This window comes from Erinaceus europaeus, chromosome 12 (genome assembly GCF_950295315.1).
Source record: "Erinaceus europaeus chromosome 12, mEriEur2.1, whole genome shotgun sequence".
Classification (NCBI taxonomy): Eukaryota; Metazoa; Chordata; class Mammalia; order Eulipotyphla; family Erinaceidae; genus Erinaceus; species Erinaceus europaeus.
In genome coordinates, this window is record NC_080173.1 from 5,834,180 (window position 1) to 5,861,825 (window position 27,646).

At 44.8% G+C, this 27,646-nt stretch overlaps 1 protein-coding gene across 1 annotated transcript; it reads right to left on the bottom strand.

Moving 5' to 3' along the window:
• Positions 1 to 333: 333 nt before the first annotated feature.
• Positions 334 to 27,101, bottom strand: LOC103115231 (uncharacterized). Its single transcript, XM_060202410.1, has 5 exons — positions 26,924 to 27,101; positions 20,290 to 20,477; positions 7,118 to 7,245; positions 3,487 to 3,660; positions 334 to 582 (listed from the first exon to the last, which is right to left on the bottom strand). The coding sequence occupies exons 1-5, from the start codon at positions 26,989 to 26,991 to the stop codon at positions 352 to 354; spliced, it is 789 nt and encodes a 262-aa protein (XP_060058393.1). The 5' UTR covers positions 26,992 to 27,101; the 3' UTR covers positions 334 to 351.
• Positions 27,102 to 27,646: the final 545 nt, after the last annotated feature.

Below are 27,646 nucleotides of genomic sequence, written 5' to 3' on the forward strand. Positions count from 1 at the left end.
AATAAATAAATATTAAAAAAAAGTTTTTTTCTTAATTATTGCATAGAGACAGAAATTGAGAGGGGAGAGAGTGAAAGAGACAGAGAGATACACCTGCAGCCCTGCTTCACCACCTGTGAAGCTTTTCCCTTGCAGGTGGAGACCAGGGGCTTGAACCTGGGTCCCTGTGCACTGTAATGTGTGTGTTTAACCAGGTGTGCCACAGCCTGGCCCCTGTATCATTTGACTTCTAAGACACATGTTCTTACAGAGGCTCAGTGGTTGGTGGCATTTCTCAGGTTATCTAACTACGTTCTTGGGATTTTTTTTTTTTTTAATGCAAAGAGCCAGAAAGAACTTTCACAATTTTTATTACTTTGTGTCATTGGATTTTGTTGCTTTAACTATTGGGGGGAATAAAGGTGTTTTAACGTGGCCGGCAGGTCTTCCTTTTTCATGGTTGCTGTCTTCCTTTGCCAAGCTCAGCTCTGTGGATAATAAGGATAGATCCTGGAGGTCCCCTTCGGTGCTGCACGGAATTCCCATTCTCTGCAAATGTGAGCTCATGGGCAGGTCTCGGGGGGGCACTAATCTTCTCATCTCCTGTGAGGCCGAGAGGGGGATGGAAATGTGTCGGGCATTAAACCAGCTCCCCCTGCTCCATGCTGCATTGCTGACACTATGGTCTATTTACAGAATCATTGTTTTGCCTGATCTATCTTCTTTCTACCTTGAGACCCACCCTGCCTGCAGGGTAACATTCATCCCACCAGTTAAAACCATTGAAACAGTTGATAAGGATGCTTCCACCTTCCCAGCATGCCTTTTGCCTCTCTCCACCCCCTTTCCTAGCCACTTACGACTTGCCACTTCTGGTTTTATCCCATAAAACCCACTTCTGTTCCTGGTTTTGCTCTTTTCTATCCTGACCTGGAGAAGGGCTGGCGTGCAGAACGGGAGGTGGCCATTGTGGTTTGGCGCCACGTGACTTAACCCACTGTGCTCACACCCAACTCTGGGGCGTTCCCGTGTGAATAAAGAATTGTATTACCACGCCGCCACAAGTTCCTGGATCCTCTCTCCCGCCCGCAACGCTAGCACGGCACAAATGAAAGAGGGTATTGGCTTGGGTATCGACTTCAAGGCAGCAGGGTCCTAGAAGACAGACAGTCCTAGTACAGGCAGAAGAGAAAGATAGACCCGGGGAAACTGGGAGTGAACCGGCCACTCTGGGGTTTCCTTCTTCTTCTCTTTTAAATCATTTTACTGGGGGGAGGTTAACGGTTTACAGTAGTTGCTCATATGTGGGTAAGAGCGCTCGTCGCACTATAGTTGGTGTTCACAAAATATTCTCCCCCTCCAGCCTAGGTCCCTTGTCCCCCTCAGGCACCAGAATCCCAAGCCCCCCACCTCCCCTCCTTCCTCCCAAGTCCCCCACCTTGGTGCATTACACCAAACCTGTCCCAGTTTTAACCTGTTTCCCCCTTCTGCCCTTGTTTCATACGTTCTGCCTGCAAGGGTGATTGATCATCCACAGTCATCCATCTCTTCTTGGCTGATCTCACTTAATATAACTGACAGGATACGGACAGAATATTCACCAAGGAAGAGCTCCAAAGGGCCAACAGACTTATGAAAAAAATGGCTCAGAGTCTCTGATTATCAGAGAAATGCAAATGAAGACAACAAAGAGATGCCACTTCACTCCTGTGAGAATGTCATACTTCCTGTGGGATTTTAAACCTTCCTGAGGGCTTGGGTCAGTTCCCAGTGATTTTGATTAATTAGTCCAAAGTGAGGTCTGAATATTTACATAGCTAATGATGACCCCCCCCACACACACACACAGAGGAGATTCTCAAATTCAGAAGAGGACAGCTGTAAGTGAACAAGATTCCTAATCTGAGTTCTGGTGTGCACAGCAGGTGTACAGGAGGTCTGGCATCCTGGCCTCCATCAGAGCTAGGGGTACTGATAGAGTCAAAGCTGCACAACCCTGGCTGAGTAACGATACATCAAGATGAGCAGAGAACTTGCTGAAAAGGAACCTGCTGAGGCCAGGTGGTGGCGCATCTGGTTGAGGGCACACATTACAGTACGCAAGGACCCAGATTCAAACCCCCTGTCCCCACCTGCAGGGGGGAAGCTTCATGAGTGGTGAAGCAGGGCTATAGGTTATTCTCTCTCTCTCTCTCTCTCATACACACATACACACACTTTTCTCTGTCTCCCCTTTTAATTTCTTCTTCTTCTTTTTCTTCTTCTTCTTCTTCTTCTTCTTCTTCTTCTTCTTCTTCTTCTTCGCCTCCAGGGTTATAGCTGAGGCTTGGAACCTGCACTACAAATCCACTGCTCTTGGTGGGCATTTTTTTCCCCATTGTTGTTGTTGTTGTTATTGTTATTATTGGATAGGACAGAGAGGATTGAGAGAGGAGGGGAAGACAGATGGGAGAGAAAGATAGACAACTGCAGACTGGCTTCACTACGTGTGAAGCAACCCCCCTACTGATGGGAGAGCTGGGGGCTTTAACTGGGATCCTTGTGCAGGTCCTTGCATTCACTACTATGTGTGCTTAACCCCATGCACTACAGCCTAGCTTCCAAAATTATTTATTTACTTATTAGACAGAGACAGAGAGAAATTGAGAAGGGAGGAGGAGATAGAGAAGGAGACAGAGAGATACCTGCAACCCTACCTCACCCCTCATGAAGCTTTCCCCTGCAAGTGGGGAATAGGGGCTTGAACTTGAATCCTTGAGCACTGTAATGTGTGCCACCACCTGGCCCCAATTTCTTTCAGTCTCTATCAAAAATAAATAAATAAATATTATGAAGGAAAGAAAGGAATGAAGGAAAGAGAAAAGGACTCTGACCAAGAGCTACCAAACTGGAATCTCTTCACATCTGGAAACCTATGTTTTTATCAAGCTTCCTCTATGATTCACAAGCACAGTCAAGTTTTACAGCTACAAACACAAATCTGGAAAGTCTCACAAAGATTAACAGTAATCGTCTCAGCCAGTGCGATTTGTAATAGTTCCAAACTGAACTGACCCGGGTCTAGAAGCTGACATGTGGAGAGATGCCTGTGAAATAGACATTTTTCTTTTATCACCCTAAACCTTCCCCGTTTCCCCTTGAAATGACCTTGCTACTAAACACCATGGCCACAAACACTCTCTCCAGATGGCCTCTTTCTCAAGCTAACAACTTTTAGACAAGCGAGATCGTTTGGTGGGATCATTTCGCCTCAGTCCTCTACTTGGTCCACCCTGCCAGCTTGCCGACAACAAAGGTGGATCTAGCTTCTCCACACACACCGACTGCGTAAGATCTGCGCTTGTGATTGTAAGCTGCCCCTTTCCAGCTGCCTGGTTTGTTAAGTAGCATTTTTTGGTGACCCGGACTGATGGACACATTCCTCAAAAGCAGAAAGAACTAGCCTTGGCCTTGGTCATGGTGACAGGTCTTACTCCAGAACCCGACAGGGAAGAAAAGCTTGCTCACCGTGGTGGCCAGGGCCTGGAAAGGGGTGAAGATCTCCCCAAACTGATAGCGCTTGTGCACCTCGGCGTCTCCAAAGCGGCTGCGGCGCTCCTTCCTGCCCGCCAGTCTCTTCTCTGCTTTCATGTCCATGAATTGCCGAAAAGGGCCCTGTCGGGGCAGGCTGACCACACGTACCTGCGGTGAAGTCACCAAGTCACCAAGTACCACGGAGTCGCACCGAGACGAGCTCCTGTTGAGGGCAGGCAACTTTTGTGCGTGTCTTTTATCACCGATCTCAATGATTCTTTTCTTTTTTGTTAATAATGGGTTACGAGATTACACCCACCACCAAAGTTCTGTGTCCCCATCAATTTTCTTTTTCTCCCTCCCTTCCCCTCCCTTTTTTTCTTTTTTAAAAATATTTATTTCTTTATTCCCTTTTGTTGCCTTTTAAAAATTATTGTTGTAGCTATTATTGTTGTTTTGATGCCGTTGTTGGATAGGACAAAGAGAAATGGGGAAAGACAGAGAGAGGGAGATAAATAAATAAAGGTAGTAAAAAATTTTTCAATTTTTTTACTACCTTTATTTATTTATTTATTGGATAGAGACAGCCAGAAATCGAGAGGGAGGCATGTGATAGAGAGGGAGAGAGACACCTGCAGCCCTGCTTTCTAACCCTGGAAGCTTTCCCCCTGCAGGTGGGGGTGGGGGATGCAAACACCGGTCCTTGCCCAAAGACCTCCTTTATTGATTCCATATGAGAGAGTTCCCCCATGAGACACAGAGCAAGGGAGAGGCAGGTGCGAGGAAAAGCATCTCTCTAGTATACACGGTGCCAAGGATTGAACTGGGCTTCTCAGGAATGTGAATCTGAACTATTTCCCTAGCTGTCCCTTGAAATCTTTGACCATGGGGCCCAGCCCCACTCTCGGCTCTGCCTGCTTAACAGAGGCAGCTCAGCGAAGGTTGGTCTCTGGCCTCTGGATACATCTTGATTCTTCTGCCCCCAACAGAGGCAGAGCCAGGGTAGGTCACCTGGAGGTGCTGGAAAATTCCAGCTGCTAACATCTGCATGTCCCTCTTCTCTGGCTGGGATCCCTGGGAGGTGGGGTGGTGGTGGGGAGTCACTAGGGGGGAGCCCCAAGGAGTGGGTGGGTGGACACACCACAGGAACCTCATTCCAGTTACAGGCAAGGTCATTTCCTGCCGCCCACACAGCCAGAGACAAAGATGTGTATTTTATGTCTTCCAGCCTCCATTGTGAGGCACTTGGGGAGGCAGACAGGAGAGGCAGGGAAAGCAGGGGCAGGGTAACAGGGACTTAGTGAGTGGACAGCTCTCTCCTGAGATGGTAAAGAGATCCAGCAAGTTGAGCAGCCTTCCCTGAGGTCTCTGCCATCCTTTGCATTGAGTTATAATTCACATAGATGATTCCCGGGTGTAGACTCTGTCCTCAGGACAGCAAGTTCCAGAGTCTACTGCAAAGGCTGATGATTTGAGACTAGGGAGTCTTCCATGGTTTCAAAGCAACCAGGTCTCTCAGGATTGCACCAGAGAGACCAAGAGCAGCTATATCTGCAGAAGATGAGAGGGAGGGGAGGAGGGAGGGAGGAAGGGGAGAGAGAGGGAGAGAGAGAGAGAGAGAGAGAGGGAGAGAGAGAGGGAGAGAGAGAGGGAGAGAGAGAGGGTGAGAGAGAGAGAGAGAGAGAGAGATCCTTCCCTGGCCTTTTTTTTTTAACTTCAATTTCTTTTAACTTATAGAATTATCTTTATTTATTTATTGGATAGAGACAGAAATTGAGAGGGAAGGGGGAGACAGAGAGGAAGAGAGACAGAGAGACATCTGAAGCCCTGATTCACTACACGTGAAACGTTCCCCCTGAAGGTGAGGACTGGAGACTCGAACCCAGGTCCTTGTATATTGTAATATGTGCACTCCACTAGGTGCGCAGTTATTATCTGCATCATCCCCTTTTTTTATTTTATTTTATCTTGGCCACCAGGATTACCACTGTGACTTGGTGCCACCATGATGAATCTACTTCTCCCTGTCCCCTTTTTCTTTTCACTTGATAGGAAAGAGAAATTGAGAGGGGCAGGGAAAACAGAGAAAGAGAGACACCTGCTACTCTGCTTCACAGCTAGTGAAGCTTGCTGGTGGAGTGAGGAGTGAGGGCTTGAAACTGATCCCTGCGTATGGTAATGTGCGTGCCCACCAGGTGCAGCACTGTCTGTCTCTACCATTTACTTTTATTTATCATTGGATAGAGACAGAGGGAAATTGAGAAGGGAGGGGTAGATTGTGAGTGAGAGAGACAGAGAGACACCTGCATCCTTGCTTCACTACCCTGGAAGCTTTCCCCCTGCAGGTGGGGGCTAGAGGTTTGAACCCAGGTCCTTGTGCACTGTAATGTGTGCTCAGCCAGATTTGCCACTGCCTGGCCCCTCGATGCTTCCATTTTTATTACAGGAGCCTTAGTTTTCATGCACCCCAGTCTGTATCATCTGTTTCTCCACTCCTGTCTTGTCTTCCCCTCTTGTACTCTGTGTATTATTCGGGACCTTGATTTTAACTTCCAATGTGATATCGCTAGCATGAAGGGTCTTACCGCCTCCTCCTCCCTCCCCCACACACCGAATTAAACCTCCTCCTCTGGGCATCCATACCATCTCTCCCAACATTCTATGGAACCCCCCTTGCATGACTGCAAATGTAACTGTATGGATCATATCCCTACAGGATCCCCAGCCCTTGGGAGGACCTTCTTTCCCCACCCATGTGGACTACACATCACCTAGTGTGGTAGGTTAGGGCTCAGCAGAAGTGGGTCGAGTGTGAGAAGATGAATTAAGTTTTATTTTATTTTATTTTATTTTATTTTATTTTATTTTATTTTTTGCCTCCAGGGTTATCACTGGAGCTCAGTGCCTGCACTAGGAATCCTCTGCTCCTGGTATCCATCTTTCTTCCATTTTTGTTGTTGTTGGATAGGACAGAGAGAAATTGAGAGGGGAGGGCAAGACAGAGAAGGGGAGAGAAAGACAGACACCTGCAGGCCTGCTTCACTGCTTCTGAAGTGACTCCCCTGCAGGAGGGAACCAGGGGCTCGAACCCGGATCCTTCTGTGGGTCCTTGCGCTTAGTACTATGTGCGCTTAACCCGGTACACTACCGTCCATCCCCTCACTTCCACCAGGCCCCCTGAATTAAGTTTTGAAGAAGGCCACTTCTGGATTTTAAGACAACAGGGAGAAAGGATTAGATCACCCCTTCCCCCCAACTCTTTGTAACCCCTTTCAAAGAACACAGCCTAGGAGGTGAGGATCACAGCCTCAAAGGGAGGGAATGTAGCAGGAATTCAGGGCCAGGAGGAGCTACAGGGGTACCTTGGGGTAGAGAAAGCCATTGAGAATGTCAGAAAACTGTGTTTTTTTTGTTTTTTGTTTTTAGGTTTCCCTTAAGAAGTTTGCAAAGCATCATGACTTACATGTGGGGTTTCATTTCTTACCCTGCCTTACATGAGAATAAAGAGGTGACAGGAATGAAATTGAGGGCTCCTGCTCATTTGCTCAGCTCATCTCTGTGTGACTCCTCACATCGATACAGTCTGCAGAGGAAAGGGGCCAAGGAGGACCCTTGGAACACTTACGTCATGCAGTCGGAAGCTCTTTGTTAGCGGAGGAGATAATTGCAAACTTCGTCCCACGGTTTTGGAGGCGCTCGTGTTGGAGAATAGTGGAGGGCAGACAAGCCCCAGGGAGAGTGGCAGCTTCCCGTCTGTTTCAAGTAAGCGAGAAGAGCCATGACACACAGTAGGTAGGTTCTCACACACAGTGGTGACTTCTTCCCCCTCTAGGTCCGAGTGAGTTTTTTCCTGTTTGACCCCACTGCATGACAGGGAAGACGCCTGACAGGGAAGAGAACAGGTCTTCCACCCGGAATTGACAATGAAAGCTCTTGTTAGGAGGTAAGTTGAGTCCACACGGTACTTGTTTTTCTAGAAGCCGAGAATGGCAAAGGCATAGCACAAAACTCCCTCTGCCAGGCGCCTGGCTAGAAGTTGTCTTGCTAAGGCCACATTCGTTGAGTTGATTCTCTGTGTACTTAACTCAGTAGAGATCACTGGGGTCTCCAACATATTTACCTAATTAAACCAATTAGAGGGACTGCGTGGTAGGCACCTGGCTGAATGCACGTGTTACCATGCTCAAGGACCCAGGTTCAAGCCCTTGGCCCCCACTTGCAGGAGGGAAGCTTCATGAATGGTGAAGCAGTGCTGCAGATCTCTCTCTTTCTCTCTCTCTCTCTCTCCCTCCCTTTTCAATTTTTTCTCTATGCTATCAAAGAAAAACAATCAGCAAACAAAAGGAGACAGTGGTGATGATGAAGACAAAGAAAGAAAAAGAGAGAAAGAAAGAAAAGGAAAGAAAAAGAAAAACCTGTCACTGAGAGAATGGATTTTTCATGTAGGCACCGAGCTCCAGTGGTGGCAATAAAAAAAAAGAAAGAACGAAAGAAACGAAAGAAAGAAAAAAAGAAAGAAAGAAAAAAGAAAGAGGCCATTTCAAGAATGGATTATGTGACCCTCTTGGTTTTTTCTGTAGTATTTATATCTGTTATTATTTGACTTTAGTGCGAAGGGCAGTGGCAAATGTTCTCTATAAAGCGTCAGTTAGTAGACATTTTAGGCTTTGTCGGTCACACATGTAGGCTCGGTTGTGACCATGTGACACTTCCCAGTAAAACAACAGCACAAACAGAGCCCTAGAAAACATGACAATTACTAGGCCTGACTGTTCCAATGAAACTTTATTTCTGGGCACTGAAATCTAACTTTCATACAGATCTCTCTCTCTCTCTCTCTCTCTCTCTCTCTCTCTCCCTCTGTGTGTGTGTGTGTGTGTGTCGCTGAGTCTTGCGATGTGTGATTTCATCAGACTGGACTGACTTTTTCAGATAAATAGAAAGGAGATAGAGACAGAGACAGAGAGAGGAAGAGACACAGTGGCTCTGGAGCTTGGCCCCGGGTGATAGCGCCCCCATGTGGTGTGCTGAAGCTGGGACCTACCAGCTGAACTATTAATTCAGCCCCCATGTAATTTTCTTTTCTCTCCCCTCTTTCTCTTCTAGACAGAGGCAGAGAGGTGGAAAGGGAGAGAGAAAGTGAAAGAGCTGGGGGCTGGGCACTAGCGCACCAAGTTAAAACACACATAGTATGAAGTGTAAGGATGGGCACAAGGATCCTGGTTCAAGCCCCCCAGCTCCCCAGCTGCAGATAGGTCGCTTCACAAGCAGTGACGCAGGTCTGAAGATGTGTATCTTTCTCTCCCCCTGCCTATCTTCTCTCCCTCTCTCGATTTCTCTATGTCTTGTCTGAAAACAAATGAAAAAGTGGTCACAGGAGCAGTGGATTCATAGTGCAGGCTGTAAGCCCCAGTGGTAATGCTGGAGGCAAAAACAAAAAACAAAACAAAAGAAAGAGGCCACAGCACCAAGCTTCCTTTAGTGCAGCAGAGGTGGGCTCAAGCTTGGCAAGTGGTGCCTGATCCACGTGGACCATTCTGCCACTGCCCTCTATATTGGTCTCATGTGGCACAAAACAGTCTTCTAATTTCCTTTCTTCACCACTGAAAGATGGAAAACCCATGCTTAGCTGGCAAACACTATGATATTGTATAACAATATTTCTATACTTTCCTCATATTCAGGAGCTAGTCTCTTCTCTGATCCAGCTTTCTAGTCCTTTTTCCAACTCTGACACCATCTCCCCAGACAAAAACCTGGGTCCACCTGCTCGTTAGCTGTCAGACTCAGGCAAAAACTAGTAAAGTCATGGGCCCCTTGGAATATACCTAAAGTAGACCTACTAGCTTTTTCCAAAACGGAGACCCCCAATCTTCGTTTGCTATATTCTTGCCTTTAGGCTCACGATTAGTCAACAATCTGTTCTGCTTTATATGTTAACTCTGTCTCAGCCACCAGGTTCCAGATGCTACCATGATGCCAACCTGACTTCCCTGGGCAGACGAACCCACCAATATGTCCTGGAGCCCCTGCCTCCCCAGACCCCTGCCCCACTAGGGAAAGAGGGAGGCAGGCTGGGAGTATGGATTCACCTGTCAATGCCCATGTTGAGCAGAGAAGCAATTACAGCAGCCAGACCTTCCACCTTCTGCACCCCACAATGACCCTGGGTCCATACTCCCAGAGGGATAAAGAATAGGGAAGCTATAAAGGGAGGGGACTAGATATGGAGCTCTGGGGGTGGGCATTGTGTGGAAATGTACCCCTCTTATCCTGTTTTCTAGTAAGTATTTCCATTTTGTAAATAAAAGAAGATTATAATAAAAGAAAACAGGTGTCAGGATGAATTTGGCCCGAGTGCTGTACAGGTGGGCATCTCAGTACCTGTACAAATGCAAACACCTCCCCCAAAGACAGCACTGGTTCCCAGAACAGAAACCAGCTTCCTCCAGTTTTTCAGTGACATCAAAATCTGTTCCATGTTGATTCAGTTGTTAGCCTTTAGTGTCACTATGAAACCTGGAATTCCAAGAGATTTGAAGTCATCAAATTCATATTGTAGATGTTTATATGTGTCCATATTTACATTACCTTGGAGACTCAATCCTCCTTTCTACAATAAAAGAAAAAGGGGAAAAAAGAAAGAGCAGCCGAGTAAATGATCTCATCATCGTGTTTCTTAATCACTCGTTTTCGTGTTGGTCGTCTTCCAAGGGCGTGATGCAATTCTGCCTGAGTGTAATCTCACTTCCTAATATTGCTAGATGGCTCTAGTCCCGGGGCCTCAAGGATGGGGATGCGTTCCTTCTGAGAGATGAATCCTTAGGTGACTTGACTCCACAGGCCTAGACGGTACAGCTTACCACACAACTCAGCTCTAAGGGTCATGCACCAAGCTCATCATCTTCTCTGTGGCTCCCGGTTAGTTGAAAACACGATGAAGCCGTGTCTGTGGTCAGTAAAAGAGTAAGTCCCGCAAGACTCCGCTGTAGGTCTGTTTGGCTGTTTCCCCTCTAGCGGGCAACTATCTCCATAGGTGTTGCCCATGTCTTTTCCCTCAGTTTTTTAAGAGAGAAGGGGAAGACAGAGAGGGGGAGAGAAAGACAGATACCTGCAGACCTGCTTCACCTCCTGTGAAGCGACTCCCCTACAGGTGAGGAGCCGGGGGCTCGAACCGGGATCCTGGATGGTGTTAGCTAATGGGATGCCAGACCACCTCCAGTGACCTGCAGGGAAGCATTTAAAAACCACGGAGCAGGTAAACGTAACAGCAGTTTCCCCTGACATGCCTGTGTAGGCATTAAACAAACAAACACACAAGCTCAGAATGACTCTCCCTGCGGCCTGCCCAAATGCTTTATGGTTTTGAAACCCTTGTAGGATTTGGATATTTGAGAAATTTCCATTGGTGGGCGTGAGGGAGTGGTGGGCAGCCAAGTGTACTGTCCTGTACATAGTTGTTTCTCAAGAAATGTTTATGAAACAAATGAAAGGGGACAAAGGTTTTGAGGAGTGTTTTGTCTGAACAGGGACTTTGGCTTCCTTCCAACCGAACTGCCTCTTGGGTTGCATCCTGGGTCTTTGTAGAAATGCGTCATATTCTAGAGGGAAAATTCTCTGCTATATTCCCAGGCAAACTTAATCAGTTTTAATTTTTACAAAGCCAGTGGACCACATTGATAGCTGTATCAGATGGCTGTCCTTGGATCAGTGGTATCTTAAAAATTTTAAGAGGAATCCAGATTCCTTGGGCTTTGACTAGCAGACAGGATGGTTTGAAAATCAGTTTTTTTTTTTTTTTTTTTACATTTTTTTGGGGGGGATTAATGGTTTACTTTTTTTTACCCTTTTGTATTTGGGTAAGACTATGGTGTTTTGAAGGTACTGGAAGAGGAGACTTGTGCTTCCTGCTTTTGGCTTTCTTTCTTTCTTTCTTTCTTTCTTTCCTTCTTTCTTTCTTTCTTTCCTTCTTTCTTTCTTTCTTTCTTTCTTTCTTTCTTTCTTTCTTTCTTTCTTTCTTTGTGTGTGTCTCTCTCTCTCTTCCCTTCTTTCTTTTTCTCTTGGAATAATCATAGTCTTTGGGAGGTGGGGCAGAGGGAGGGTGACTAGAAGAGGAAGAAGAAAAGGAAGAGAAGAAAGAGGTGTGGAAGAGGACAGAGCTGGAAAAAGAGTGCTCTCAGGAAGTGAACAAACCGTGGAAAAAGCTACCTGTATTCATAAATGACTGAGGGTGTTTTTAAAAATGTTATGTGTAAGCAAGAACTCCACCCTTAATACGTGCCCTCTCTGGAGCATGAGGTGAAGCTCTGCGTCTCTGAACTAGACCATTAACTCTTCAAAGTCCCAGCGCTCTGCCTGACACTCAGCTTAGAGTGGGTGCTTAATATGTACAGGTGACAGAAAATGTGCAAACAGAAACCACACGCTGAGTGATAGCAATTTCCTTGCCCCGTGAGCAAGTAGAATTTTTTTTCCAATGCTCTCTTGTTTCTTTTCCACCCAAGGAAGGAGGGAGTCTGTGATAGAGTAGAGCCAGCTGCTGGACCAGAGGGAGGGGCCAGAAAAAGTGGTTTCAATTTCTTAGCAGAAAGTGAATAGAAGCAGGCTTTATCACCGCTCCTAGGTCTTTGGCTTGTCGTGTCTTCTGCATTTTCTTCTGAAGGAGAATGTAGCTTTCAGACTATCGAGAAACCATCAGACTGGCTAAAGGAGCATGTCTCGTTGTTGTCAGTGTGTTGCAGACTCCTGAGGGATTTTAACAGATTGCAGCCCAGGGATCCACTGCACTCAGGCCAAATGCTTCTGAGCTGTGGTGGGTGAGACCTGGACCAGTCCTCCCGGGGAATCCTGTGTGTGGCTGGAGCTTTGAGTCTGCCTGTGCTGAAGCAAAAGCAGAAAATGACTGACGGCCAGGGGCTGTGCAAGCCAGGAAGCTTTGAAGGATGGACACCATAATCCCATGGATTATAGTATTTGATTAGAGTCAGCACTTTTAATTTTTGACAGAGGCTTCGTTTGATGAGTCAAGAAAATCCCGAGCTTTTACATTAGAAAGTCACTCAGTTGGGCCAATGCTTTATTGCTTTCTGCCAACTTTTGAATTGGCGGGAAGTAGGGTGGGGCAGAATTCATGGCATGATTTCATTTGGAGCAAGATCGTAGTATTCATGTCTGAATATCCAGGTTCTTAATAAAAATTATCTTATGTGTGAGACAGAGAGGAAGAGACCAGAGTGTTGACAGAGGGATCTAGAGCAATGTGCTTTACCACTGAGCTGCCTCCCCTCAGTTCTTGCCCTGCTGTATAGCAGAAGCACAAAAACACTGTTACAGAGGGTTAAAGAATAGGAAAGCTATCAGGGGAGGGGAGGGCATACAGAGTTCTGGTGGTGGGAATTGTGTGGGATTGTACCCATCTTATCCTGTGGTCTTGTCAGTGTTTCCCATAGCAATACAGTAGCTATTAGTTGTTAAAGTCATCAACTCAATGCCAACATTTGAGACAGGACCTACTAGTTCATTTTATAGGCTGTGTTAAGTAGAATCCTAATTGGCTCCCATATTCTGCCCCTCTTATGATCCTACCTCTGTGTGATTCCTTCCCCTTCCGTGAGTCTACCAGGCTATGACAAAGATGAAGAAATTCTGCAGATGTAATTAAGCATCCTAATAATCTGTCTCTAAACAAATCCAAAATGAGCTTTTCTTGGGTAGAACAAATCAAAAAAACAAAACAAAAAAAAAAAGGCAAGCAATTTAGAGGAAACTCTATAGAGACTTAGTTCCGGTGAGTTTGCAGAAGTACATCACTGTGAGTTTCCAAACTATGAGAAAATTGGATTCTACCATGAAATTTTCCCCCTGCAGCTGGGGACCAGAGGCTTGAACCTGCGTTCTTGAGTATTACAGCATGTACACAAAACACTGAGTTTGATTCAGAACATCACATGTGTGAGAGTGATGTTCTGGTTCTCTCTCTCCTTCTCTCTGTCATGTTAACAAATAAATCTTTTAAAAAAAATCAATCTTTATTTCAAGAAGTACTATATATTTTAATATTTTTTTCCTTATTGGCAACCAAAATTGCCTTCATAGGCAGAACATTCTACTTAAGCTATCATGACCAATGAAATCATACATTTTAATTTGGTCTTTCCACTGTATGTGTGTGTGTGTGTGAGAGAGAGAGACAGAGAGACAGAGAGAAACAGAGAAACAAACAGAGAGACAGAGGAGGGAGTCTCCTGGGATGCATTTGGTTACATAGGACCATGGTCACATGGCTATTTTTTGCAAGACACTGGACATACTGGGTAGTGAAGGCTAGCCTGAAGAAATTTCAGGGGGTGAAAGACACTTTGAGCACAGTACAAGCTCAGGTAGAAAGGAAAAGAAAAAAGTGGAAAAAATGGCAGATCAGTGGATTCATAGTGCTGGCACCAAGCCCCAGTGATAACCCTGGTGAAAAAAAAAAAAAAAAAACTCCTTCTGGGCTGGGGAGACAGCATAATGACTATGTAAATAATTCTCATGCTTGAGGCTCAAAGGTCCCTGGTTAAATCCTCAGCACCACCATAAGCCAGAGCTGAGCAGTGGTCTACTATTTCTGTGTCCTTGTCTTTGTCTGTCTGTTTGTCATTCTATCTGGTTAAAATAAAATAATCAGTAGATGGTTCTGTTATTGCTAGACTTCAAGTACATATTCTTCAAGCACACAAATACCTCTTGCAGGAATGTTTCACAAGCATCTCACTCTCCGTGTGTTTGTTTCTTCATTCAGAAGTACCATTGATTTGCCCCTACTGTGACTATGGCCAGGTCAATCTGTAAGATCTTTCCTGTTCTTCCATGAGTCTTATAAGCTCCATTTCACACAAAGAAAACACCAGGATATTAAGGTCTAGCATGAACTGGACAAAGTCATACAGCATGCATGTTGTGAATGGTGTGTTCTCTCTGAGATTTAGCTTTGCCTACTCTGCTTTATATTTCAGTTATCCATTCCTTTCAGACAAGAGCCAAGTCAGCTTTGGTGAGCATGTTCAGACAGAAAGTGCTATTACCCAATATTGGCCTGAAAGATGTGTTTCCCTGTCTCTAGACAAATCAAAGCAAGCTCTCTCTTTGAACTGTAAAGCTTCCAAATCTCCCCAGTAACCTCCCAGCAGAGGCAAGTTATCTATGGCAAGACTGTGGTTTAGATTTCATGTAACATGTGCCTTTCTGATTGGGGAGTGGCTGCGGATTCTCTAGCTATCCTCACTCCCTGCTCTTCTCCACACTGAAATTCCAAAAATCCTGGGGAAGCCACACATTTCCAAGCAAGACTATTTCCCTTTAAACATCTCTAAGTTTCTTTCTTCTCTCTCTCCCTCTCTCTCTCCCTCCCCCTCTCTTTTCTCTTTCTCTCCAAGGCAAATTTTTATGGATATAGTATATCTCCTTCTGTGATTCCTTGCCTGGCCCCATGGGCTTAGGAGTGCCCCATCAGACAATGAAGACCAACCTTGACCTTGCATCCAGGCCTTCCACCAGTGAGCAGGGCCACCACTCAGGCTCTAGTACTTGATAATGCACCAGGCCTGCAAGAAGTAGTGAGAGCTAATTGGCAGCTGTGGAGGACTGTCTGACACTGTTCAAAGCATCTGTTAGAAAACATGCTTTGTAATTTCCTGAGCCTTTTTAGGGTCAGAAGAGGGTAAAAACCTTCCAAATGAAAGAAAATCCTAATCACTTTCAAGTGGAGGGGAAATCAGAAGCAGATGGACATACATGCTCACATGGGTGCAGTCTGTGGATTCTAAGCATCAGGTTCCCAGAAAAGAGTTTCCAAAGTTTCCAAAGTTCTCCTCTCTCACGGAACAAACATTGATATTCTCTTGAGAGGATCTGCTTGGCCCTAACTGGACTTGGGTGTTCATGGTGCTTCAATCCACTCTCCCCTGAGGCTGTTCTGTAATGGAGGAGGTGGACGGCAGCCTGGACTACAGCCTTTGCATTCATCCTTTGAGTTAGAATCTTTGATAAACTTTCTCTGTGTTATCCATGGAGGTCTTTTCAGCACCTGGAACAGTGCCTAATGTGTAGTGGATACTCAAAAAAATAGTCATGAAATGAAAGAATGAATTGATTCTGTACCCCATGTACTCTCTAAGGCTCTTATCAATTAGCTGACTTTGCATAAGTGGTTCCCATAGGAGACTCAGATAGAAAAATAAAATGCAAAAGGGATGTTGACTTCCAAACAGAACTAGAGAGGAATCTAAACTGGGAACTTAGGAAGAATGAAGCAGAATTAACATGGAGGTATGTGAAAGCTAAAGACTGGGTGTGACCTTCAGAAGGTGTCTGAGTTGGGAGACAAGTGTGACAGGTATAGGTTGAGATTTCTGCTATATACTAGGGTCAGGGGCTTGACATGCATGACTTAACAGTTCCTGGGATGACTTTATATTGAGATAGACACAGAGAGAAAGAGGCAGAGAAAGGGAAAGACACCATAGCATAGAGTTCAAACTTGAGCATGGCCTTACTCGGTGAGCTATCTCTGAACTTTACAAGTTCTGATTTTCATCTGCAATGAAGATTTTTGCATTCTTTTTGCATCAAGGCTGAGGTCTCTGTCTTAACATAAAAGGTCGTTCCTGCATTTGTTAATACATCTCTCCTCTCTTCTTGCTTTATAATTCTCCTTAATCGTTGGTTTTCACCCTGGGGATCAAGACCCATTTTTCCATGCCCTACCTTACTTGTTTCTACATCCTTCCAGTTTTCTTGGGTCTGAATGTGACTAACACTAAGAAAGTTTTTATTTTTATTTATTAATATTTTAAAATTTTTCTTTATCGGGGGAATTAATGGTTTACAATCAACAGTAAAATACAATACTTTGTACATGTATAACATTTCCTCATAACAATAAACACCCACTAGGTCCTCCTCTGCCATCATGTTCCAGGACTTGAACACTACCACCCACACACCCACCTCCGAGTCTTTTTCTTTGGTGCAATACATCAACTCCAATCCAAGTTCTGGTTAGTGTTTTCCTTTCTGATCTTGTTTTTCAACTTTTGACTATGAGTGAGATCATCCTATATTCACCCTCCTCTTTCTGACTTATTTCACTTAACATGATTCCTTCAAGCTCCATCCAAGGTGGGGTAAAGAAGGTGAATTCACCATTTTTAATAGCTGAGTAGTATTCCATTATGGATATAGACCACAACTTACTCAGCCACTCATCTGTTTTTGTGCACCTGGGTTGCTTCCAGGTTTTGGCTAATTACAAATTGTGTTGTTATAAACATATGTGTACACAGATCTTTTTGGATGGGTGTGTTGGGTTCCTTAGGATAGATCCCCAGGAGAGGAACTGCAGGATCATAGGGTAGGTCCCCTTCTAGCCTTCTGAGAGTTCTCCAGACTGCTTTCCACAAGGGTTGGACCAATTCCTGCCATCAGTGCAGGTTTTCTTTGTCTCCACAACCTCTCCAGCATTTGTTGCTGCTACCTTTCCTGATGTGTGACATTCTCATAGCAATGAAGTAGTATCTCATTGTTGTCTTTATTTGCATTTCTCTGATATTCAGTGACTTGGAGCATTTTTTCATATGCTTGTTGGCCATTTGGATCTCTTCTGTGGAGAATATTCTGTTCATATCTTTGCCCCATTTTTTAATGGAGTCATTTGTTTTCTTGTTGCTGAGTTTGGTGAGCTCTTTATATATTTTGGGTATTATCCTCGTGTCTGATGTATGGCATGTAAATATCTTCTATCACTTTGTGGGAATTCTTTGTTTGGTGGTTTCTTTGCTGTGCAGAAGCTTTTTAATTTGGTATAGTCCCATTGGTTAATTTTTGTTTTAGCCTTCTTATAATTAGATTCGTATCACTGAAAATGCCTTAGCTGTACCCCTCTTATCCCATGGTTTTGTCAGTGTTTCCTTTTTATAAATAATAAATAAATAAATAAAAGAAAATTAAAGCAAAAATTAAAAAAAATTAGATGCAAGAGTCCTGCCAATATTTTCCTCAAAATATTTGATAGTATCTGGTCCTTGATCCACTTGGAATTTACTTTCATGCTTGGTGAAATATAGTAGTTCAGTTTCATTTTTCTGCATGTTTCAACACAATTTTTCCAACACCCTTTGTTGAAGAGACTCCTTTTCCCCCCATTTAATAGTCTGGACACCTTTGTCAAAGACTAGACGTCCATAGGTGGGTGTGGGGGTTCACTTCTGGGCTGTCAATTCCATTCCACTGCTCAGTGTGTCTGTTTATGTTCCAGTGCCAAGCAGTTTTGATGACAATGGCCCTGTAATGCAATGTGAGATCTGGGAGTGTGATGCCTTTAGTATTGTTCTTATTAATTTGTCTCCAGCGCTATTGCTGGGCTCAGTGCCTGCAGTACAAATCCACTGCTCCTGGAGGCTATTTTTTCCCTTTTGTTGCCCTTGTTGTTTATCGTTATTGTTACTATTATTGTTGTTGCCATTATTGTTGTCATTGTTGTTGGATAGGACAGAGAGAAATGGAGAGAGGAGGGGAAGACTGAGAGGGTGAGAGAAAGATAGACACCTGCAAGCCTGCTTCACCGCCTGTGAAGCGATCCCCCTGCTGGTGGGGAGACGGGGGCTCGAACCAGGATCCTTACTCCAGTCTGTGAGCTTTGCGCCTCCTGTGCTTAACCCGCTGTGCTACCACCCATCTCCTCTCCCCCGCTTTATTATTATTATTACCACCAGTGTTTGCTGGGGCTCAGTACCTGCACCATGAATTCACCCCTCTTGGAGGGTATTTTTTCCTTTTTTTTTTTTTCCCACTTTTCTTTGATAGGACAACAAGAAGTTGAAGTTGACAGGACAGAGGGAGATAGAAGGAGAGAGAAAGAGACAACACTTGCTCAGGAAGCTTCCTTGTGCAAATGGAGCACTGGGGACTGGAACCCTGGTCTTTGGCAACCTGTGCTCAACCTCATGAGGCACTACCTGGACCCTGGAAATTTTTTTTTTTATTAATAAAATTGAAATTGTGGCTTGTAAAAAAAAAAAAGTGACCTGTTGTTGTGGCGGTCTGGTGTCGGGCTGCACCGCGGAGAAGAAAGTGAACGTCCAGAGCAAAGGGGTACACAAATCTTTATTATAGGATGGGGGGGTTTTGGTTCAGACCACGTGGGGCCAGCCGGCAATGGCCGTCCCCACTACCTGACCACAAGGGAGAGCAGGGGCGAGACCTCAGAGAGGGAGAGCTGAGAGCCCAGAGGGGGGGCGGGGTCAGGGGCCTTTTTATTGGGCGACAACCAGGGGTGCCGTGTAGGGCCAGGATTGGTTGAAGGGGGCACTGCTAGGATTTCCGGGGCGTAGTAAAACCTGGGGGCGGAGACTGCATCAGAATAACTCCTCAGCAACAGTGACCAATGGCTGCATAGCAAACAACCCTTCCTGATTCTGTGCAGTTAGTAACTAGGAGCATTTATCTAACCTCTTCTTGCAACTACAGTTTGTCACTCTAGAGTAAGTGATAGAATGATTAAAAAAAAAAAAAAACCTTCCAGTTAGTAAAAGAGACTGAAAACTGACTTTTCACCTTAAAAATACCCTTGGGCTTTTTCATCTTCATTTTTTAAAAAATATTTATTTATTCCCTTTCTTTGCCCTTGTTTTATTGTTGTAGTTATTATTGTTGTTATTGATGTCATCATTGTTGGCTAGGACAGAGAGAAATGGAGAGAGGAGGGGAAGACAGGGGGAGAGAAAGACAGACACCTGCAGACCTGCTTCACCGCCTGTGATGCGACTCCCCTGCAGGTGGGGAGCCGGGGGGCTCAAACTGGGATCCTTACACCTATTCTTGGGCCAGTCCTGAGCTTAACCTGCTGCACTACTGCCAGACTCCCAACTCCTGGGCTTTTTCTCTACTATCAATGAGGCACAATTTGTAGAAACATCATTCAGATGTATTTGCAAAATACTTGATTCTTTCAGGTAGAGAAAGAGTTGGAGGTGCAAAAGAAGGTCTCCTTCTGTTTCCCCAGCCCTTCCAGCACAGACAGTGCAGGACCATTCCGTATATTTCACCCAGGGATTATAGATTAGCACTTTGGGAGTCTCAGGGAAGGCTCAATCACCCCTTGTTTAATAGATAGGCAGGGCAGAAGAGAAAGAGCAAGAGAGGGTGGGAAGGAGGGTAGCATTTATAGTATGAAAAAGAAGAGCCTAGCTTCCAGCCAGGTGAGTGATATTCTGGGCACCAGTTCCATCCTATGTGGACAAAAATCCATCCTGGGTACTACGTGATCTGTGTTTCATGTTTGAAAGGGAATCTCACGGGGCAGTGGCTATCCCTTGCTATCATAACACTTGCTTGAGGCTCAGTTGTGTGCACTGCTGGGATAAAAAAAAAAAAAAAAAGGAGCCCAACTCTGTAGAAGTACATGCAATGAGTTAGAGGAGGTCTACGGAGTCCTTGGTGAGAAACAGATGATCTCTTAGAGATGTTACTGTTTACTCTTCCTTCCAAGAGTCAGATGCTCTAAGACCAGGGCACAGTTTGTGGCTTTTGAGTTCGTTGCTATGGAAACCCAAAAAATGGGGATTAGAGTTTCTGAACCTGATTGGTCATGGATAGTAGGAAATTATAGTTGAGAAACCTATGTATTTCCTTACTAGTCGTCTTCTATAGGTCAACCTCTTGCACCAAGAGGCCCCAGGACCCCGTGCCAAAAAACAAAAAAGGTTGCTGACAAGTTTGGGTTTGGGCAGTGGTCCTGGGCTGGCCTTAGCCTTGCCTTACCCTTTTGTGGTTCTGCTTTGCTGGGATTTAGGCCTTCCTCTGCAGCCTTGTCATCACCTAACTTCTTTGTCGTGTCCTCAGCGACCTGTGCATCTTCCCCCTTCTGCAGCATTTGACCAAGAGGCAAGGTCTGGCCTGAAGGCAGGTCTTCTTGCTTTTTGTTTTCCCTCTTCCTCTCACGGGGAGCTCTACACAGAAGAAAGCCACCATCCTGAGTGACATTCTGAGCAATTCAGCAAACCCCCGCCCCCCCCACCATAGAGTTTTCAGGCCTGTGGTCAGAAGAGAAAGGAATTGCACTGGAACTTCCACAGTCACCAAGTAGAGTTTAGTCTGCGGAGAGAATGACTGGATGATGGCACTGCCTCATCCTTGTATTCGGTGGTGATGAGGGAAGGAGCTTGGAGGTGTCTCCCAGGCAGCAGGACAACTAGAGACCAGTTATTTCACATAGTCGTTCCATGATTCCAAAGGTGACATAAAACACACACACACACACACACACACACACACACACACACACACACACACACACAACTTAATTATAGACCCATCCTCCCTCTGGTCCTAGCCACTTTTCTTCCTTCCTTCCTTCCTTCCTTCCTTCCTTCCTTCCTTCCTTTTTTCTTTTCTTTCTTTTCTCCTCCAAGGTTATCACTGGAACTTGGTGTAGCCACTATGAACCCATCCCTCCTGGTGGCCATCCCCCCCCCATTTGATTGGATAGGTTGGAGAGAAATTGAGAAGGGAGGGGGAGGGGAGAGAGAGAGAGAGAGAGAGGAAGATAGATACCTGCAGACCTGCTTCACCATCTGTGAAGTGTCTGTCATCCCTGCAGGTGGGGAGCAGGGGCTCCAACCTGGGTTCTTGTGCTTTGTACTATGCATGCTTAACTGGGTGTGCCCCCACTAGGCATCTTTCTAGTACCTCCATTTAGTGAAGGCCAATTCTGCAATGAATGGTTTGTTTTAATGTCTCTACAGTGTTAACTTTAATGTTCTGTGAGATCATAGACTATCTTTCACCAATGTACCCTTGGTCTGCAATGCTATATTGGTTCTGTCCAAATTAGATGGATGGATTGGGTAGAGAGTGACTAAGTATTGGGTAAAGCAAGCACGGGAAGACAAGATAGTTGACTGAAAATATTCGTTAAGATTGAAGACATAGCCCATCAGATCATCTGGGTGTCTTATGATGCACGTGGCCTAAGTCTGAGTCCCAACACCACATGGAAGGTTCTATGGCACCAGAGGAAGACTGAGAGTCCTGGTGTCTCTGCCTTTCTCCACTTCTGTGAAAAACTGGCTTGAAGGGGGCCGGTGGTGGCACACCTGGTTAAACCGGGTGGGTCATAATGCACAAGGACCAGGGTTCGAGCCCCCATCCCCCCCTGCAGGGGAAAAGTTTTGTGAGTGGTGAAGCAGGGCTGCAGGTGTCTCTCTGTCTCTCTCCCTCTCTGTCGCCCCCTTCCTTCCTTCTTAATTTCTGGCTGTCTCTATCTAAAATATATATATAAAGATTTAAAAAAATTGGCCTGAAACAATGCAATCATGCACACATGGAGCCCAAGCCTGAAAATACAATTAACTACATGGCAAGGAAAGCCAGAATGGGAGTGGGAGCACATTTAATCAGCACCAGCGGGGGGTTGGGCGGTAGCACAGCGGGTTAAGCACACATGGCACAAAGCACAAGGACAGGCTTAAGGATCTCCAGTACGAGCGCCAGCTCCCCAGCTGCACGGGAATCGCTTCACAGGTGGTGAAGCAGGTCTGCCGGTGTCTGTCTTTCTCTCTCCCTCTCTGTCTTCCCTTCTTCTCTCCATTTCTCTCTGTCCTATCCAACAATGATGACATCAATAACAACAACAACAATAAAACAACAAGGGCAACAAAAGGGAAAATAAATAAATAAATAAATAAATAAAAATAATAAATCAGCACCAGCTCCATAGTATTGACGAGAATCAGTCAGGAGCAGAGGTTGGGGTAATTTCCCTATCCCCTGAAATCTGTGTCTATTACTGGATTCCTGCTTTAGAGCACTCAGAAAACTGGGCATAAGTTTTCTATGGTATTTCTGGTTAGTTCATCTACAGACTCACTACATTAACAACACCTCTGGTGGGTCTAAGTTTTTCCCTTTTAAAGGCAAAGAAACTCATTCTGAAAACCAGCCTTCCAGAAGTGATGAGCAGAAGAAGATAGCTAATGAGTTAGAAAGAACATTGTCTTGACTGTGAGCCTGAAGTTGACATCAGTCAGGGAACTGTCCTTCTTACTACTGCACAGAGACTTGAAATTTTCTTCCTATCATCCACAGGAAGAAAATTGCATCCTTTTTCTCTTAGGAACTTCAACTTAGCTTCTGAAGTTACTAAAGTTAAAGTTACCTTTAATCTCTTGCTGCTCTCAAAAGATCCAGTTAAACAGTTTAAAAGATCCATACAACATAGTTGTAAGTACCTGTTTTCTTTCTGTCTGTCTTTTTGTAAGTTTAGAGGAACATTTGTTCTGCCAGAGGCTCACCCAATTCCTCTGACACTTCTATCCAGTTGTATTATTTGGACTGACAACCTTAAGGCATATTTTGACATACGAGGCAATCTACATGCAATAAATAAGCTAGTATATATTCTCCTGTGCCCTACTCAAGGATCTTAGAGTGCTTCTTCGCTTACTTTGAGATTCTTGCTTCTAAAGTAGAACTAAACACCACCACCGCCACCCCCCATCTACCAGACTAGGTAGATTTGAAAATGAGTATAGGCTCTGGGGACTCAACTGAGTCACATCTTGTCAAGATGAATATGGGCAGCAAGTGGCTGTTGGGGAACTAGGAATGTCCTGCACAAAGGCACACGGCGGCACTTAAACTTATACCCAGAAAATGCTGGAGAGAAGAGAATGCTCTACAAATGGCCTCCCGTCAAGGAACCAGTGGGGAACTGACCAGATTTCCATCTGTTCCCAATTAAACATATTTATCTTTGCATCTTTCCCCACAGCTCAGCATAATCAGTCAGAAAATCTTCTGAGATCTTAACCAAAAACATATTTCTCTAAGTTGAGCTGCGTGTTTTCCTCCACACGCACTGGGCAGTGACGTGCCCCCCTCCATGCTGACTCTCCCATGCATGTGAGAGGAGGTCGGTGAGCACTGTTCACTTCACACTCACTTTCTGTCCTTTGTTATTGTTCCTGAGTCTATGCTTAGGGGCAGAGCAGGAACAACACAGTGCAAGTAAGAAATTACGAAGGGAAGTGGAGAGATACAAAGAGAAAGTGGCTCTCAGAAACAGCCTTAAGAAAATGATTTTTGGTCAAAAGAATTAAGAGCTGAGACCTGTAGGGTTAGTACAAGTCATTTCAATAGAAACTGGAGAGAGAAAAAGAGACAGAGAGAGAGAGAGAGACCCCATTCCAGGCAGAGGAAACAGCAATTCATAAAGATGATGTGGACATACGCAGCTGGTGTGGTTAGAGTGGACAGAGAGGGAAAGTGACATTCAGTGAGGCTGGAGAGAGGCCAGGCTCAGGCCACTCAAGGCCCTATGGGCAGTGTTAAGATTCCCCCCCCCCCCTTTACTCTAGAAGCAACAGAATGCTAGGAAGAATGTACAGCCAGGACTGATACTTTATGAGGTTTAGCCTGACTAATCTGTAAGGCATAGATCAGAGACAGGAAGAGATGGGAGAAGGGAGCCAAGGACAGGCAGTCATCAGCCCTCATGAGAGGTAGTGCTGACTTGCTTGGAATATAGCATCACTGTAGACAGAGAGAGAAGGGTGGGATGCATTGGAGAGAGAGAATGGTTAGACTTCCTTGTCTGTTTGTTAGAAGAAAGAAAAGGAAGACTTAAACAACACACCGGTGTTTGACCAGAGTGACAAGGTAGATGATGCTACTTACAGAGAGGAAGAGATCTTTAGGGAAAAACAACAGTTTCATGGGAAGGTGGGGAATGGAAATTGTTTTGAACATATTGATTAGGAGGAAACTTTACTAATCTCTAGGTAAAAATAAAGGAGCTTCTTTGAAGGCAAAACCACAACTTATTGCTAAACCTTTAGCAGTAGTGATAGAACATGGAAGGGGGGTTGAGAGGAATAATGTTGGGAGGTTAGAAATGATGCAAGGGCAACAATGGAGGGACTCATCAAAGAACATGGAGATATGTAGCCATGCTTTGAAACATCTCTTCTGATCAGCCCCTTCTTTCCTTCCTTCCTTCCTTCCTTCCTTCCTTCCTTCCTTCCTTCCTTCCTCCCTCCCTCCCTCCCTCCCTCCCTCCCTCCCTCCCTTCTTCCTCCTTTCCTCTTTCTTTCTTCCTTCCTTCCTTTCTTTCTTTCAATCTTCTCTCTTTCTCTCATTTTCCTGTACCAGAATAAAAGAGCTAGATGAGGTATGGATGCAGGGACCTCAGAGGGATCCTAAGGGATGGCAGAAGCATTCAGAAAGAAGGATGAGCATTATGAGCCAGAGAGAGGAGGAACTAGAAAGCATGCCTATGGGATGATATATTCTATTTAGCAAGGGTCTTTGGATTCTTGTAAGTAGAATCCTTTTTTTGTTTTGTTTTGTTTTTGTTAACATTACTCTTTAAAAATGACACTCTCAGGGCTGGGCAGTGGTGTGTCAGGTTGAGTGTACCCGTTACTATGTGCAAGGTTCCGAGTCCAAGACCTCACCTGCAGGGGGAGGGGGACGCTTCACAAGTGGTGAAGCAGGTCTGCTGGTGTCTCTCTTTCCCTCTTAATCTTCCTCTCCCCTCTCAATTTCACTCTGTCCTATCAAATAAAATAGAAAAATAAATAAATGAAAAGAAATAAATGACGATTGGGAGTGGTATATTTGTAGTGCAGGCACCAAACCGCAGGAATAACCCTAGTGGCAATTAGAGAGAAAAAAAAGGACATTTTTCAGGGCCAAGTAGTAGCACACACACTACCATGCACAAAGACCTGGGTTCAAGCCCCATGTCCCTAACTGCAGGGAGGAAGGAAGCTTCACAAGTGGTGCGGTGCTGCAAGTCCCTGCCTCTCTCTCTTTCTCTCTCAATTTCTCTCTTTGCTATCAAATTGAAAATGAAATAAAAAATTAAATATGTAAAAGTAGAAATGACATTTTCAATGGAACACAGGCATAGGGGAAAGGACGGAGGATCTTACTTCATTTCTTTGGCCAAGTCCCTGTCTTCCTGTTTGACTTTCCACCAGCTCGCCTGCCTCTGAGTACATGCCGTCCCATGCTTTGTTCTGCTTATCTCCTTTTCTGCCTGGTGTTCTAAAGATTTCTATGGTGCTTTTAGGGAACATGCGATTGAGCTGTTTGGTGCGCCACCTGTCAGGCAAAATGCATTATCGTGAGGTTACCTCTGGCACGTGACTTGGAAGAATAAATTGCTCCAGTATTTATTCTGGAATTTCAGTGCTGTGGAGTCTACCTTTTGCAGGAAACTCACTGTCTTAGAGAAAATTAGGGCTAGGAAGGCAGAAATCAAAGAAAGCTGTGTAAATTTTAAATTGACAGTCTCAAAATAGCATTTTGAATCCATAGCAAATTAGAAGTCAGATTTTGTGAAGACAGAAAAGTGAGCCCTAAAGTCCTAGAGATTTCCTTTAAGACATACAAAACCCAGTTAGATCATATTGGATTAAAAGTTTTAGGACTGAAAAGGCAGATGAAATGTCTAATGGGAAATTTCTACCAGACAGGAAGAGGAGGAAGTAACATTACTATAGGAAATGAGAGGGTGATTCTGAGAGGGTGGGGCCAGCATGTGTACTACAGTTTGCTCACTGAGAAGTGAACTCTCTTCCTTTCCTCCTCCAACCAGGTTTAAGCAAAACTGGGGAAGGAGGTTGTGAGCTGGGAAAAATCTTCACAGAAACACCAGATGGTTTGCAAACCCTGCCTCATAAGCTCTGCTTGTCTCCTGTATCTACCAAAGTCTGGATGTGGGGGCGCAGCTAGGATAGAAAGTTCCTCATAGCACGAATGTCCTGTCTGCCCTGAAGAGAGGACATCAAAACATTTGAGAGCTCTCTCTGAACCCAGACACCATCTTGGGAAGGAGTGAAAGACTGACTGACCCCTTGTTGAGAGCAAAGAAAGAGTCTTTGTACTGATTGACCAATGAGGCTGAGTTGGTCTCAGATAAAGTCTTAAAAGTACGTAGAGAAAAATGAACTTTCCATTGACAATTTTTACTCTTATCTGCCACTGGGAGGAGAGAAGGTAAATGTTAATGAACTTAATCTTTCCCTAGCTCTGTATTCTATGCAAATTTTGAAATCTCTTGTTCTCTGGAGCCAGATCCTTTGCATTGGACTTTTTTCTTAGAGCCATTAAGTTCAGTTAAGGATGGTGAGTGAGTTGTTATCTCATACAGTCATTCCTTGTACATATTACTATTTTAATATCATATTAAAGGAAATTGATACAGAAAGAAAAATATCCATACCCCCTTTATCCTACCGCAAACCCATCCCCTCTCTACAATAATTTCCTTCCTCATGTTGCTAAGTAGCAGGCTGAGAGGAACCCAAACCTCTACCAAGGATAAGTATTGAAGACACCCAGAATTTATCCCAGATTATCTAAAGGAGGAGAGAGATTACTTGGTTACCTCATGTTGTCATACGGCATCAAGCTTTTGCTTAGTTGGGAGTGATTCCAATTTGTGAAATGAGACATTATGAGGATGGTGTTCAAATTCAACAATATTGATAAGATTGTACCCTTTGCGTCCTATTTCTTAGCCTTTGCCTTTATATAAAACCCCAGGATTCATGGGGATGCTTCTCCACCCTTTCTCTGTCATCCTAGACCCTGATTTGGGGGTGTAGACTTCTTTGGAATGTTGACATTATGATGTTTGCAGAAGAATTTTGGAGAGAGAATTCCATTAAAGTAGACCCATGCAGTTTCATCTCGCCCACTAATTAGTTCAAAAGGTAGAAATATATCCACGGAGAAGCTTGATGTCTCTGTTCATATTCTGCTTAAAAAAGAGAGAAAGAGGGAGTCCGGCGGTAGCGCAGCGGGTTAAGTGTACGTGGCGCAAAGCGCAAGGATCCCGGTTCGAGCCCCCGGCTCCCCACCTGCAGGGGAGTCGCTTCACAGGCGGTGAAGCAGGTCTGCAGGTGTCTATCTTTCTCTCCCCCTCTCTGTCTTCCCCTCCTCTTTCCATTTCTCTCTGTCCTATCCAACAATGATGACATCAATAACAGCAACAATAATAACTACAATAATAACTACAATAACAATTTAAAAAAGAGAGAGAGAAAGAAAGAATAACAGAGCCAGCAAAATAGCTCACTTGGACAGTGTACACGGTGCTTTGCCATGT

Bases quoted from the DNA above. Each gene is read 5' to 3' on its own strand.
- LOC103115231 (XM_060202410.1), bottom strand. From the start codon at position 26,991: ATGTCTCATTTCACAAATTGGAATCACTCCCAACTAAGCAAAAGCTTG. The intron at 20,478-26,923 runs GTAACCAAGTAA...TCTTCTGTGTAG, and splicing joins ATGCCGTATGACAACATGAG to AGCTCCCCGTGAGAGGAAGA. The intron at 3,661-7,117 runs GTAAGTGTTCCA...ACTTCACCGCAG, and splicing joins AGAGCTTCCGACTGCATGAC to GTACGTGTGGTCAGCCTGCC.